Source organism: Mastigoproctus giganteus, chromosome 1, assembly GCF_048544385.1.
Source record: "Mastigoproctus giganteus isolate SK-2022 chromosome 1, ASM4854438v1, whole genome shotgun sequence".
NCBI classification, from domain to species: Eukaryota; Metazoa; Arthropoda; class Arachnida; order Uropygi; family Thelyphonidae; genus Mastigoproctus; species Mastigoproctus giganteus.
The window spans coordinates 85,111,269-85,126,891 of NC_143575.1; the positions used below are offsets into that span (position 1 = coordinate 85,111,269).

Below are 15,623 nucleotides of genomic sequence, written 5' to 3' on the forward strand. Positions count from 1 at the left end.
CTCAAAATGGATCGCCATTTTAAGTTTCAAGTCTCATTTTAATTTTCAAGATTTCCATTTTTCGTTCAATGTTGTTTAAATTATCGTCTGTATATGCCTATGTATGCAGTCTTGTAGGTGACAGTTTCCTAATGAAAACTCCCAGGGATACAAATCAAAAAAGAAGAACGAAATACTGTATAGAGTAAAATAGGACAATTAAAAGAACATGGAATTTTTTAAAAAGCAACTAAGCTTTTTATGGCTTCATACCTCAAGAATATGAACTCGATTTCCTTCAAGTCAGTTGTTCTCAAGGGAATTTTTTTTAGTATTAATTTGATCTCAGGTATAAACATGAGAATTTTATTCCGAACAGATTTTGAACTCGCTGAAATGATGGTCGTAAAACAATAGACAGATATAATAAACGGATAAACACGGAATTGTCTGTTTTTATCTGAACTATTCAGAAAGAATATATTAAACAGACCAGTACGTCGAGGGAAGAAGGTCATACTAGATGCTCTCCCTATAACATACTACCCTCGCAGGTACCAGAATGAACGTGATAACTGGGGCTCCGGTTGGTATAATCACCGTCCTCCCCATACCGGGTTGAAAACCCCTGAGTTCGAATCCCCTTAACTGAAGTGAGCGATCAAATTTTACGGGTATTTTTCACGGCATAGCTCAGTTAGTCGATCTCAGGTGAGGACAGCATGGTTTTTTCTCCCGGAACTTTTTCATTTTGCAAAACAGCAAGTCGATCACAGCACACATGAAATATTCTTTCGTCCTCTCAAATCCCGAGAGGACAGAGGAAATTTTATAAACGTTTCACACTCTAGCGCAGTAGTTGATCGGTCTCGGAAAGGGTTGCATATATTTTTCTCCCAAAACTCCGGTCTTTCATCTAGCAAAACATACAATCCAACTAGAAAATGTTTACAATTTACAGATAGGCCTTAAGGTCATAAGGCGTTATATTCTAAGGCCTTGTATTCTGTCTAGTTTTGTGTAGTGTCGTATAATCTAGTTTAGTATTGTCATTGTATTGTATATTGTCTTAGTTGCTTTGAGGAAAGCAACGAACACCTGTAACAAAACAATGTCCACTCTTCGCAACTTTCTTCCAAGCCTTTAAAATGAAAATTTTGACTACTATGGTAAAGTCTGATAACTTAATAAAAAGATTGATCAGATTTTCGTGATTTATGCATAATTTGCAAACTATAGACAGCGGTTTCTTAACGAAAAATTGGAGCGTGCGCGTAAATCCTATCAAGAAAAGAAAGAGGTAACAGAAAGAAAAGCATTAAGAACAAGATAAAAAAAAAAGAACTTGCATATGAACTTGTGAAGAATAGAGATAAAGAATAAGCTAATAGCAGATTTGAAGGCGGTCGTGAAGTAAAGCAAAATTTGCTTTCAGCCAGAGAATAATTGATTGTTGGAACAAACTACCACCTGGTGTTGTGGCAGTTTGTTCCAACAATCCCGGTGTTGTAAGTATTTGAATAAATTTAGGAAGGATCAGAGAAAGATTTTAAAGAAAGACAAAGATGTTCAGATGAGGCGGTTTTTTTTTTCTTTTTTTGGTAGATGCTGTATAAGCTTAATTCCTTGCATCAGTCACCATTACTAATAATAATGCTAAATACTAAATAGGATGTTGAAATAATTTATACTTACACCACGTGAAAAAATAATTCTTTTTCTGAACGGACTTTGTATGGAATCATTCAAATCGTTCGGGTTTGGGTAACATTAATTCTTCTTCAGAGAATGTAAGATAATCGAAACTAATTCACGAATTTGAGGACATACAGCTACTTCACAAACTTAGGACAAGTAACTAATTCGAAAACTATTTCATAAACTTCAGGACATACAGCTACTTCACAAACTTAGGACAAGCAACTAATTCGAAAACTATTTCATAAACTTCAGGATAACCGAAACTATTCACAAACTTAGGGCTCGACTGTCTTCACTGGGCATTACCAAGAAACTGGATAAATCGTCACTAGCATGGTTCTCTGGGAAAACTTTGGGTGTACCTTAATGAAGAAACGCCAGACTGAGTTGAGAGTGGGTGCGCCATCAGTAACTGATAATTTTTGTTTCTTGGATGGCATCATTGGAGACATAAGTTCTTTATTTCTGAGATAAATCCAGAGGTAACGTATACGGACAAGAGTGCAACTATTGCGAGATCAAGCCCTTACGCTGTTCCCTCAAAAAATGAATTCCACATTGTTAACTGTGGAATTCATTTTTGTGGAATTGCTGGCTGCTGCTGCAATAAAGCAATTGGGAAGAAGTTGGAACTTTTCTGGTGTCTTGAGGTTTTAGTGGAGTATAACACGAATTTTTACAGGCGTTGTCAGTAGAAGACGAATTTTTTACAATTGTCAATGGCTAACTTCGTGATGAAAAAATTGAGAAATGTTGAATTGAAATACGTTCCGTGAAAGGTAAACTCAGTTTCGTATCTCTGTTCGACCACTGAATTTTTATATCAAGAATTTCTCTTCTTTTTCCCTGATTATTTTCCTATTCATTTTTGCTACCAAATATTTGCGTTCTTAAGCTTAAATAATGATCCTCCATCAGGTATAAATGGTAGTCTCAGACTTTTCAACTCCCCTATAATCATGGTACTTTTTTGTTGTCATTCTGTTCCTTTTGTACTTTTTTTGTTGTCATTCTGTTCCTTTTGTTGTCTATTCCTTCCTTACTTTTTGTTCCATTTATGTTTGTATTACGTAAATATCGTGCTCTGCTGAACAGGATAGTTGTTCGTATAACTTTATTCCCCAATCGTTCTTCTGGACAGAAGAATAAAGTGTAGAGTTCATTTTGACCAACTGTTCATTTCTTTCATTAATGATGATTTATGACAGAGAGTTTATTAAGCTTACCACTGATCCTAATGCTATGCCGCAGATTCCTGTAACAGCTAGAAGGTTAAAAACAGCTGATCCGACGATAGTACCTACTCCGATGTCTCCTTCTGTAAAGAAGCTTCCTAGAGAGGATAAATAAAATAAAATAAATAAATAAATGCTATGCATATAAACACAAATGATTTAGAAATGTTAATTTAAATGATTTAGAAAGAGAGGAAGAATACTTGATGAGCTTCACGAAGCATTAAACTTAACGTAATCCATCAAGAAAGTGAACCATGAAGCTCTAAATGAACAGCTCTAAATGAAGGCTGTATAAAAGTGGTAAGAAACAAGCGAATCCTCAACGCAGAAAAAAGTAGTCGTATAATTCACAACCTTGAAAGTAAAAATGACAACACGCAGGCCTCTGTTTCTAACGTAAACGTTGTGCAATTAAATAGTGATTAGATTCTGAGCAAAGTCAAACATTCATCTGAAAACGTAGGAAATTATTGGCGCTTGAACTAAGAAGATTATAACGACTGAAGGAGAAAATAGGATTGGGTAAATTCTAAAAGGAAATATAAATGCGTGTGTGTTGTTAATGTTTAATTAAATTTATGATAAATACCGTCCAGCATAGAAAAGAAACAAAGAATGAATAAAGTAGCAAAACAAAGGTTGCCAAACTTTGTGAAGCAGAGAAAGTTAATTTAGGAAGAATATAGTTTTCGTTACGCGTTCGTAAAACTAATGGCTCGCGAGAAATAAAAAGAAGATTGTAGAAAAGTAAAGAAAAAGGTAGAAAAATAAATAGCCTCAGGCAATTCAATTATAACCATATACATTATACATGGTTATACTTGAATTGCGATGTAGGTAATAAGAGGGTCGTATATATAGAACCGTACCATTTATGGTATGATGATGGGGTTTCGGTAATAATCCTGAAACGTCTCCTGCTAACAACTGAGTGTATAATTCAGCTTGCATAACAGTGTCATTCATTATATATATGTATATATATTATATAAAATTATAGTATGTAATTTACCATATGGATAGAAACCACGTAACTTCCTTTCCCAACTATATTATAAGTTCTTTGTTACTGCATAAAGCGAATCCTATAACCAAAATCTTAAATCAAAAAGAATTAAAAAGTGTTATGGAAAATATTGTACTCACCAATGATAGAAGAAAAGAGCTCAGGGGCGGAAGTTCCAATTGCCATGAAAGTTGCTCCGGCAACATCGGTCGATACGTTCGTATCTGAACATCACATAAATGAAGATTAGAATATTATTATCTCAAATAGAACATACTGCATGATAAACAAAACATAAATCATTGTAACAGTATATTGAATCATTAGCGTGAAACTCCAGAGTCACAAGGGGTTGTGTTGGGATCTCTTAAATATCACAAATAAATTAATAACATTTTAGCTGATAATATATTATAGAACAGAAAGCCTCCAGATTTTCATCATTACTATATAGTTTGACTTTTTTTAGACAAACCAAAGTTTGTACATTGGCATCATTACTATAATTATCTCATATTGCGAAATCCTTCAAGACGAGTTGCCTTCCGTGTACTTCAAATAAATAATGCTTCCCCGTTATAGAAGAATAAGTAACAGAATAAGAAAATAACAGTAGTCGGAACAATATTGATTACAATAATTGCATCTTTAGTCTTCTTTGAGAGCTCATATAACAAAACGGCTACAGCCACTTTATGCGCCATTGTACGAGCCGTCATTTGGTTATTATAATCAGGTAACTGGATTCTGGCAAATCTATTTAAAATATAATTCAAGTCCACTTCTCGGTTTTATTCGTATTCAAAAGTTGACACTGCCGAAAATGCTAACAGTGGATTTGCTAAAACCGTGCTTTTGTAACTTGATATAACTCCAAACGTTGGGCAGATTCTTTATCCTGTTTTTCAAACCATGAAGCCTTCAAAGTCGTTTTATGACCTGGCCACCGTATTCAAGCCTGATATAATTTGCCTTTGTTGGATTGGCGTGGCCTAAAAAGAACAGCTCTTATAACGATTCGCCTAGTAACTAATTAAGAACGAATAACTTCAGTTGGGTACTTAGGCCCTCGTGGGTAGCACAGTTCGAATCCTGTCAATGATGCAAGGAATTTTATGGGTCTTTTTCTACATGGTCAAGTTAGTCGGTCGCAGGCGAGGGTAGCATTGTTTTTTCTCATGGAAACTTCGGTTTTTCTGTCCAGCAGATCAACCACAGAACACACGCAGTTTACAGACATATACGGTGCAATGTGGCCTAAGTTGCTGATGCGCCTAAAACCACAACAACAAACCAACGTGGGTACTTAGGTTCAACCATTAAATTAACTGTGATTTGATCCGCTTAATGAACCTATACAACCAGAAATATAAAGTATTTTTAACGAAACAGGCCTACGCGCTCTGGATTCATTGAGGAATTTTATTGTGGCTTAAACACAGAGCGTACAGATAAAGTAGAAATATATATGAGCTTTCGGCTATATGGTAGCCTTCGTCAGAATTAAAATACATGAATGGCAGTTGGAATGAAGATGTGCACTGCCAGGTGCGTGAGACGCGAGGTTTAATTGTTTGTTGACGTCTGTGGCTGTGACGCATGATGACGTGGCCAGCGCTTGTCCAATGACAGAACTACTGACTCTGTGATCGGGTTGACTTGGCAACCACTGTTCCTGTTTAAGGATTTATCCGAAGATTTTATATTTAATGATTCCAACCAGGTACGCTTTAGGTAATGGTGGGATCTGTCTACCACCACGACATCGCGGTGTGGGTCGATGTCGTGGTGGGTTGTCCAGACATGTTCGGCGATAGCTGAGTGTTCTATATCCGCTAAACGGATCGCTCTTTTGTGCTCCGAGAGACGTTTCTCGAGTCGACGTCCAGTCTCTCCGAAGTAGCAGCTAGTGCAGTCACGGCAAGAGATGCGGTAGACTAAACCGCTCTGCAGAAGGGTGGGGACAGGTGTTTTCACGTTGGAAATGAAAGAACGCAGTTTCCTGCCTGGGAGCTGGATGCACTTTATTCCGTGCGTTCTCAGGATTCTACCGATCTGTTGTGACAGGTTGGGGTAGTATGGGATGAATGCCCTTGTGGATGGCTCGTCACTGTTGGTGTTGTAGCTGGTCGTCACGATGTCACGTGTCTGTAGATCACACCTGTCGAGGACGTCAATGGGGTAGTCACACCTCGTAAGGTCTACTTTGACCCTAGTGACCTCTTTGCGTCTTTCATCAGCGGAGCTGGAGTGTGTCCAGGCGCGAGTAAGCAAGGTTCGGGCCGTGGAGAGGAGGTGGCCTCGCGCGTGTGCTGACCGGAAGTTGGTAAACTGGCCAGCACACATGGGCTTACGATAAACTGTAGTCCTCAGGTATGTGCCTTCACGTCGGACAAGTGTGTCTAAGTATGGTAAAGAGTTGTTCGACTCCAGCTCAATCGTGAATTTTATGAAGGGCGATAGTGAGTTGAGGTATGATAGAAGTCGCTGACCTGAGTCTCTAGGGATGACCACGAACACATCGTCAACATAGCGACACCAAAAGGCGATGTGATCAGGTGCGTGTGCAAACGCACGTCCCTCTAACTCCTCCATCACGATGTTTGCTGTGACTGAGCTGACCGGGGAACCCATGGCCGTGCCATGTATCTGCTGGTAGACTGAGTCATTAAATATGATCGCACCCCCTGTTAAGCACAGTCTGAGGGCGGTGGAAATGTCATCGGGTGTGAGACCAGTTCTTTCGTTGAGGGTTCTATCATTGTCCAAGAGTTGTTTTGCACAAGAAATGGCAAGTTCCACAGGGATGGAGGTAAAGAGCGATATGACGTCGAACGATGCCATAACTTGATTCTGCGAGATGGATACAGTGCGAATCCTCTTTATGAATTCAACACTGTTGGAAACGGTGTGGGTGGTCTTGCCAACCAGAGGAGAAAGAAGTCTCGAGACAAATTTAGACAGCTCGTAAGTCGGTGATCCACAGCAGGATACAATTGGTCTCAGTGGTGTGTCTTCTTTGTGCACTTTCGGTAGGCCGTAAAACCGTGGGACCTGACATCCGGAAGCACGGAGGTGATTACGGGTTGACTGTGTGATCTTCCCTTGTTTCAGCCAACTGTTGACGAGGATATTCACCTCTGATTCCCATCGTTCTAAAACTCTGTTGGGGTTGATGGTCAGGGGTTTGTATACAGTAGTATCCCGTAAAAGTAGTAGCGCTTTCGCCATGTAATCAGTGTGATCCATTACAACCGTACGGCGGCCTTTGTCTGCCGGTAGAATGACGATGGACGAATCCTGTTTCAATGCCTTGAGGGCAGAGAACTGTGTACGGTTGAGGTTAGAAGAGACGGGGCGAGCACGGTGTAGAACTGCTGCAGTCTTCAAGCGGATTGTGTTGGCTACATCTTCTGGGAGGCGTGATAAGCTGGCTTCCACACCTAAGGCGATGTCGGTGATCGGCGGGTGCTTAGGAAGAACGGCAAACGTCATGCCAAGAGTCAATAAGTTTACTTGGTCCGCAGATAACTGTTTGCTGCTTAGGTTCAATACGAAGTCCGTGGAATTAGTGAGAGGGGTATTACATTGGCTGCGCAATTGACGGGATTCATTAATCAAATTACAAAACTTACGTTTCTGTCGGGTACAATAAAGATCTGATTCTCTGATGGCCTGGTGACATAAAGTGTTGACCACATCGGTGTAAACGGGATCGGGAATCAGAGTCTTAAGGTCGGCTAGTAGGGTTGCCTTGCTCGCTGAAGCACGTTGTATGTCATGATGGAGGCAGCCGATCCATATACGTAGGGTTTTGAGGCCGAAGTTCCGACAGGCACGTCTCATGCGCTCATTAGAAAACGGTTGTTTGTAGCGAAACCCTTTCGGTATAATCTCGTTAGCTTTGCACCTATGTGCAAACCTCAGGTGTTGTCTACTACGGGCTATGAAGATAAAATCTTTCTGTAGTCTCACGACCATGTCGTATGCTGGTTGGCCAAGAATAGTACGAACATAACGAAACAGGCCTACGCGCTCTGGATTCATTGAGGAATTTTATTGTGGCTTAAACACAGAGCGTACAGATAAAGTAGAAATATATATGAGCTTTCGGCTATATGGTAGCCTTCGTCAGAATTAAAATACATGAATGGCAGTTGGAATGAAGATGTGCACTGCCAGGTGCGTGAGACGCGAGGTTTAATTGTTTGTTGACGTCTGTGGCTGTGACGCATGATGACGTGGCCAGCGCTTGTCCAATGACAGAACTACTGACTCTGTGATCGGGTTGACTTGGCAACCACTGTTCCTGTTTAAGGATTTATCCGAAGATTTTATATTTAATGATTCCAACCAGGTACGCTTTAGGTAATGGTGGGATCTGTCTACCACCACGACATCGCGGTGTGGGTCGATGTCGTGGTGGGTTGTCCAGACATGTTCGGCGATAGCTGAGTGTTCTATATCCGCTAAACGGATCGCTCTTTTGTGCTCCGAGAGACGTTTCTCGAGTCGACGTCCAGTCTCTCCGAAGTAGCAGCTAGTGCAGTCACGGCAAGAGATGCGGTAGACTAAACCGCTCTGCAGAAGGGTGGGGACAGGTGTTTTCACGTTGGAAATGAAAGAACGCAGTTTCCTGCCTGGGAGCTGGATGCACTTTATTCCGTGCGTTCTCAGGATTCTACCGATCTGTTGTGACAGGTTGGGGTAGTATGGGATGAATGCCCTTGTGGATGGCTCGTCACTGTTGGTGTTGTAGCTGGTCGTCACGATGTCACGTGTCTGTAGATCACACCTGTCGAGGACGTCAATGGGGTAGTCACACCTCGTAAGGTCTACTTTGACCCTAGTGACCTCTTTGCGTCTTTCATCAGCGGAGCTGGAGTGTGTCCAGGCGCGAGTAAGCAAGGTTCGGGCCGTGGAGAGGAGGTGGCCTCGCGCGTGTGCTGACCGGAAGTTGGTAAACTGGCCAGCACACATGGGCTTACGATAAACTGTAGTCCTCAGGTATGTGCCTTCACGTCGGACAAGTGTGTCTAAGTATGGTAAAGAGTTGTTCGACTCCAGCTCAATCGTGAATCCATAAAGTATTTTTGCCGCTCCAATTTAGGAAACATGGCCATTTTGGTTTTAATAGTGTTCATCAGTTTCAGATTTCCTTCCAAGATATTGCAGAAACTTTAATGATCTATTACACATTGGAAATCAGCGTCTACATTTACTAACGTGATCTGAAGGACCTTAGTGACGAAAGCTAAAAATAAAATCACAGCATCACAGAGTACAAATCTTAACACCCATGTGCAAACTACTTTTCCAAAGCTAAACTTGTTCTTGTCCATAATTCCTTGTCCTGTAGTTGATGTTTTTTAGGAGTCTGTGTCTGGTTATAGACATTGTTTATGAAATATAAGAATGTTTTGATTTAGAAGCTTTGATTGTTTGATTTGATGTTTTCATTGCCGTAGCTTTAAATTTAAAAATTAAAAAGTCATAATATAAAATAGTAAACTCACATTCGGATATAATCTCCAGAGAAGGGACGAAATATCTGTCACACACCACCGCCAGCATGGCGCACATGTAAAATGCAATCAGCAAGTGGATAACTACCCCACCTTGCTGCCTCTGTTCTTGAGTAAAGAAGTCATCCGGGAACTCACTAATAGATGGCGGAACACAGCTGGGAACAACTCTTCCTGGCTGTTCCAATAAATGACGGCTTGAAGCTAAAAGTGTGAATTTAATAAATTACGTTTTAAAAGATATAATGGAAATTAATAAGAAGTTTAGTTAAGAAGTTAGGTTACATTTACCCATTGATTGATAAATCTAATTTTGAAAATTTGATCTGCTGATCAAATTTTAAATTTGAAATTTTCTAAATTTTTTTGATCAGCAGATTATAAACTATAGTGAATATTATAATGGTCTTAGTACCCGTAACACAGCAAACTTCCATATCACAAGCTTCTCCAGTATTCAGCTACTTTTAAACAAAAAGCATCATCGAAAGAATAATTATTTATTTAAAAGATGAGAGACCTTTTGATGAGAGATCACTGCTATGGTAGCCTGTTTCAGGGGTTACTGTTCCCTCATCAGTAGTCTGCCTCAGTTACTGAATTCAAAACTTAGTAATAAAATAAGCTGTTAAACGTTTAGGTAGAAAAACTATTCCATAAATTAGGCCATATTGTTGTTGCTAATTAAATATCAGTAAGTATACTTTCTCGTAGGCTATGGCAGCTCACATATGGCCGCTTCTTTTATTGATAATTATCTGTAATTTACTAATTGAGCGCCTACTATCTGATGAGGGAGTAATAAGGCCTCAAACAGGCTGCCATAGGAGTGGCTCTGTTTTTTTTTTTTTTTTTTTCATGATGCCATTTGTTAGAAAATGGTGTATTTGCAATACCTGAGGTCCTCTGTGACAATGGCTTTCACCACTTGGTAAAGATCTGGGTTTGATTTCCGTCGAAAATTGAAGGAATTTTTTCTAAAGTTCTCTTCAATCAAGGTTAAGGTACCCCTTCTTGGACGATGGATTAACTCGAAATAACTCAAGTTTACTCTTGAGTTATTCTGAGTTTTTCAGTCTGTTCAACTTACAAATCGACCCGTGAACACCTGCACAATGACGCAATGTAGTCTAAGTCTCTGATGTGCCCAAAAACAGTGCAATAAATAGACAACTCGCACTATAGAAGTTTGTTATAGTCTGAGTAATAAGGCCATTGTAGTGGCTCGGAGGACGACACTTTGTAAAGAAGTATTTCCCTGCAACGAAAACCAAATAAATAAAGTACTTTTTTGAAAATTGCCTGAAATATTCAATAAGGACTTTGATAGAATTAAAGAAGCATTGAAAGATTTCCATATGAGTTTCATTATTAATGAAAGCAGTGATAGAGTTCAGTGGTCCACCGTGAATACTTCGATGGCAACCGTGAAATAAAATGAAAAAAGATATTTCATTTGCCACAGTGCCACAATAGTGTAATAGAAAAAATGAAAAAAAAAAAATGGACAACGTCTGTATAACATCAAATAGTACTACATACATTAAAACAAAGGTTTTGAAAATTACTGCTTAAAATGTATAATTCCTACTGCATGTTACTCATACTCTACATTTTTATATTACTGTAGACGAACCATCAACTATCATGTTATAATTCCCAGTAAGAAATTTTTGTAGCTAAAATGTCCTTGTGTTACTAAATTTTCTCTAACCAGCGATCTAAGGTAGTACAGCAAATATTTAGCAGCATTTATCAGATCCAAGAGTCAAAAAATTGCAGGGAATATTACTTCATCCTTCGACAGCTGGACCTCTTATTAGTTTTTTTTTTATGAAAGTTTTAAAATAAAACAATCAAAATGTGGCTTGGGGTAAATAAATTTGATAGATTCAGAGGCATAACTGATCTCCAAGTAATTCTTTCAATTATTTTGTCAAATGGGAAGTAAAACCAAAATAAATCCAATCGGAAACAAAACAGGCGAATGGAAAAAATAAGTACAGTATACAAATCACATGAATAATGAATTATTACAAGAACGAATATCTAAACAAAAATTCCAAAAAGTGCAAAACACCGAAAATTCCTAAAACCTTGCATTTATTAATATAATAATAGTGAATAAGAATTGATAAATGCAAATATTGGAGACATGACAACAATGCACATCATTCAGATGTGCATGATGCTATTCATGACTAAAATGTGTAACTTACTCTGAATAACAAGAATTTATGTGCTTGTGAAGCTATATTTAGCATTAAAGATATACAAGCTTCATTTCACAGAGAGTTAAAAACCAAAAAGTGACCTAACTCGGTTTGTCATGGCTTCGCAATTTCCAGGAGTCATTTCAAATCCAGATTCTTGCATTTTCATTTAATCCTTTATTTCCTTTAGAATTTAGGCATGTTAAAGTAGTGACGCATACAACCCTCCAAACGCTATCAAATTTCATGTTTATAATGTTAAAAATATATGAAAATAATAGTAATTGGAGATTCTCAAAGGATATACACTAACACAGGATTTAAATAAAATTCATAACTTATATGAACCGTCATAAATTTTGGTGGTCAATGAGATCGCGTGTTTTTGGGAAAAGGGAATACTTGAAAACATTTAATATATTTCTTTTAGTAATACCATTAGTATTCTGTACACACAACACACGAGAACTTCAAAGTTTTATCTGCCTGCTTTAGATAATAAAGCGTAAGGCTAATCCACCTTCTCTTTCCAATATTACTCAATAACGAAAAACACTAAATAAAATTAAAAACAGAGAAGAACTGTACCTTTTTGTATTTCATCGTCTACTGTAGTGTTAACAGGCTGTTCCGTTTGCCAAACTTGGTTCCTGTGCTTGTACAAAGCAGAGGAAAGTACAAAGACAGGCAGTAGCCAAGCCAACCGAGATCTCCTCATCCGTTAATGACAGCGCCCTCTGTAGAAAGTTTACGCACCCGGATAATTTCGAGCAAATGAGAATAACACTGTGCCCGAACGAATATAAACTCATACTTTTACTCTGCACTAGAGGGCGCTAATGTGAAATGTCTCACCTTTACCCCTCCCAGTTGAAGAGCATGGTTACGAAAGCGCTCTACGGTTATTATCATACACAAATAGGAGAGGAAACAAGTGATAATCATACTATCACAATGACAGCATTACTTCATCCATACTGCAAACAGATAAGCAGTGCGATTTATCTGTATCTGGGAAGGTCATTATCTTTGTTGACATCGCTTGACTTCCCTTTTCTCCCTCCTACCAGAAATGATATCACGTGGCACGTGTAAAGTTATTTGTATTTATGAGTTATTTTCATGATTTTCCTTACTTCTGTATACTCAATATTCATTTCTTGTAAGTTCTCCTGAAAACAACTATGAACTTTTCCTAGGACAGTGACATACTTGGACTTCAATAGCACCATATTAACAGGAATCTTTAAATCTATCATTCGATAAACATTACCAGCAAAATCGTCGAGAGTCCATAAACGACTTCAAGAAAAAAAGGTTCTCACTTACTCAGTGCCACTGCTCGCTTCGCAATTCCTATTACATTTATCATAAAATTGTTCTAAGTAAAACGACATTGAGTTCATTGACTATTGAACTAGTAAACGGACATACATGTCGAATTTTTTATATGAATCCTCATAACATACTGCTAGATACAGACAGACAGAGATTTCTTTTGCTAAGAATAAAATTCTGGAAAATTATATCTACTAAATAGGTCCCTGTATTTTTAAACGAGTCATAAGACCTTATAAGCAAAGCGCGTTATAAAGTTTTTCTCAGTTTGAAGGTCTACTATATTTGAGGTTCCTATAATGTACAGCTTTCCATAAAACGTGAGCTGACAGAAAGGAAAAATGCCAGTCAATTTATCATTCCGTCAGCATCATATGTCCCACAGTAACTTCATCGCATGTTTTTATGACAGCAGTACTTGAACTTTGCAATGTAGACCTAGAGTTGAAAATGTAAAATTAAAGTTAATATACTCCTCTGTTCTCTTATTTCGAACTCCATTAACCTTTTACTTAGTAATTACTAAGCATTCAAATAACTTGTCGCAATCGAATGAATCAAATGATTGCTATAATTGAATGATTTAATTATAACCTTTCGATCATGTCCATCACTACTTTTAACTTGAGATGTAGAAAGACTAGCTGTGGATAAATAGGTTATGTATTTATTAAAAGCCATAAAAATCCTTTAAAGAGTACCCCAAATATTACTAAAGTGGACTGTACTGTGAATGTCCGATATAACGAGAAAAATCATCACTATAATAGATTCTAGTTTTATCAAAATAGCTTAAAGAGGATATATTTGCCAAAGAAAACCAATCACTGAGAAAAATCTATTGTATACTTACTTTTAATCTCGACCATTATAATAATCTACATGTACCTTGGTTGCAATCACGCAAGAGGATATAGAAATAAACACAGTTCACGTGGCTCTTGAGTACGAACGTTACGCAGTACAAGTCCACACCATTCTGTTTATATTCCATCCCAATAAGTTTTATCTTAAAGTGTACCTAACACGTTTTCCCATTAAAAGTAACTTCGATGGAATTGTACCAAGTATCCCGCTTTTCCCAGTGTACAATTCACTGTGCAAACAAGCATGACTATAATTATAACTAATGTGGGTTACTGACCTGCAAGACTGTAAACAGAAACGCCAATTAGATACTAGGCTTCTCCTGATGCTGTTGATGCTCTTACAAGCTTCAAATGTCTTCTCCGGCAAACATAAACATATTTCCAAACTCCGAAAAACGAAAACCTCACAGAAAGCGCTAAGTTGAATCAACACGGTTTAACTTAAATAAGAGATGAGTATTTTCAAAAATATATAAGAAAAAAGTGCATTGTTTCTGCAGTTTATAGTGGACTTATCGCTATTGACCAAATTCACGAAGGCTTTCACCATACATCCGCAGTGGCAAAGCTAGAATCAGATGGCTTCACGCATAGAGTTCAAGTTTACATTGGATAATATAACGTTACATTACAAAAGCGATTCAAAAATTAACCGTAATTTATTTATAGTTCATATTTATCGTTATTGATTATTTCATTTCAATAATTAAATTGAAATTAAATGAAAACACACGTAGTTTCTTTTTTTAAAATTCCATCTTCCTTTAAGGGAGATGGAAACCAGCCCTAGAAACAATGGGCTTCATGAAAATATGGGAAAACGTTCCTTCTCCAACCGTTGCAGAAGATCCTAAAATTCTGTGTACACACGCTGCCGAAACAGTTAATGAACTTTCTGAAGGTTCTGTTCACCAAGAAGTGGTGAAGAGAATTCAGTTTTCTTCCTATTTCTATTTTCTTCCTATTATATTCCTCTAATTGAGTGAAGTGAATTCACTCAATTAGAGGAATATAATATGAAGAAAGTAGGCTTCACAGAAAATAGTATCCAATTTTTTCTCAATATTCTCAATTTCCCAATTGTTCTTAATATCATTTAAAGTGTACAAAATTGTATTTCATATTAATGATCAACTGGATTTTAGCAAACATGAGAGATTACTGTATAAGCTTGAACAGGCTGGGATTACTGGTAAGATTCTAAGATGGATTGCTGGGTTGCTGCAGTGCAGAAGGTAGAGGGTTGTGATTAATGGATCTTCAGGTTGGTGTTACGTCAGGAGTGTGGTCTCTCAAGGATCGGTTCTAGGACCACTGTTGTTCCTAATTTTCATAAATGACATCGACGAAGGGATAGAAAGCATGTAAAAATTTACAGATGATGTAAAGATTAGCAGAGTTGTTAATCATCAGTTCCAAGCAGCGCTCATTCAGGATGATTTGAACAGACTTCAAAGATGGTCAGAGAAGTGGCAGCTATGTTTTAATGGTACTAAATACTATTCCCCAAGTCTTACACTTGGGGAATAGCAAACCACAAATAAATTATACACTTGGTGAAGTTGAACTAAAAACAGTACAGGAAGAAAGGGATCTGGGAGTTACGATACGAAAATATGAAGTTTTATGAACAGTGTAAACAGGCAGCCAGGAAAGTCCATGGTGTCCTATTGATGATTTATTGAACGTTATCCTGTAGATATGGGGAGGTCATAATCTCACTGTATAAGGCAATTATAAGAACACATTTGGAA

At 37.9% G+C, this 15,623-nt stretch overlaps 1 protein-coding gene across 1 annotated transcript in view; it reads right to left on the reverse strand.

Annotated features, from left to right (window-relative positions):
* Positions 1-12,380, reverse strand: part of LOC150090957 (sodium/potassium/calcium exchanger 5-like) — a 34,587-nt gene extending 22,207 nt beyond the window's left edge. Inside the window, exons 1-4 of the mRNA XM_090378638.1 lie at positions 12,251-12,380; positions 9,441-9,653; positions 4,065-4,148; positions 2,907-3,013 (exon numbers count right to left, since the gene is read on the reverse strand). Of these exons, the coding sequence (XP_090234764.1) occupies positions 2,907-3,013; positions 4,065-4,148; positions 9,441-9,653; positions 12,251-12,380 (534 nt within the window). The remainder of the gene's footprint in view (positions 1-2,906; positions 3,014-4,064; positions 4,149-9,440; positions 9,654-12,250) is intronic.
* Positions 12,381-15,623: the final 3,243 nt, after the last annotated feature.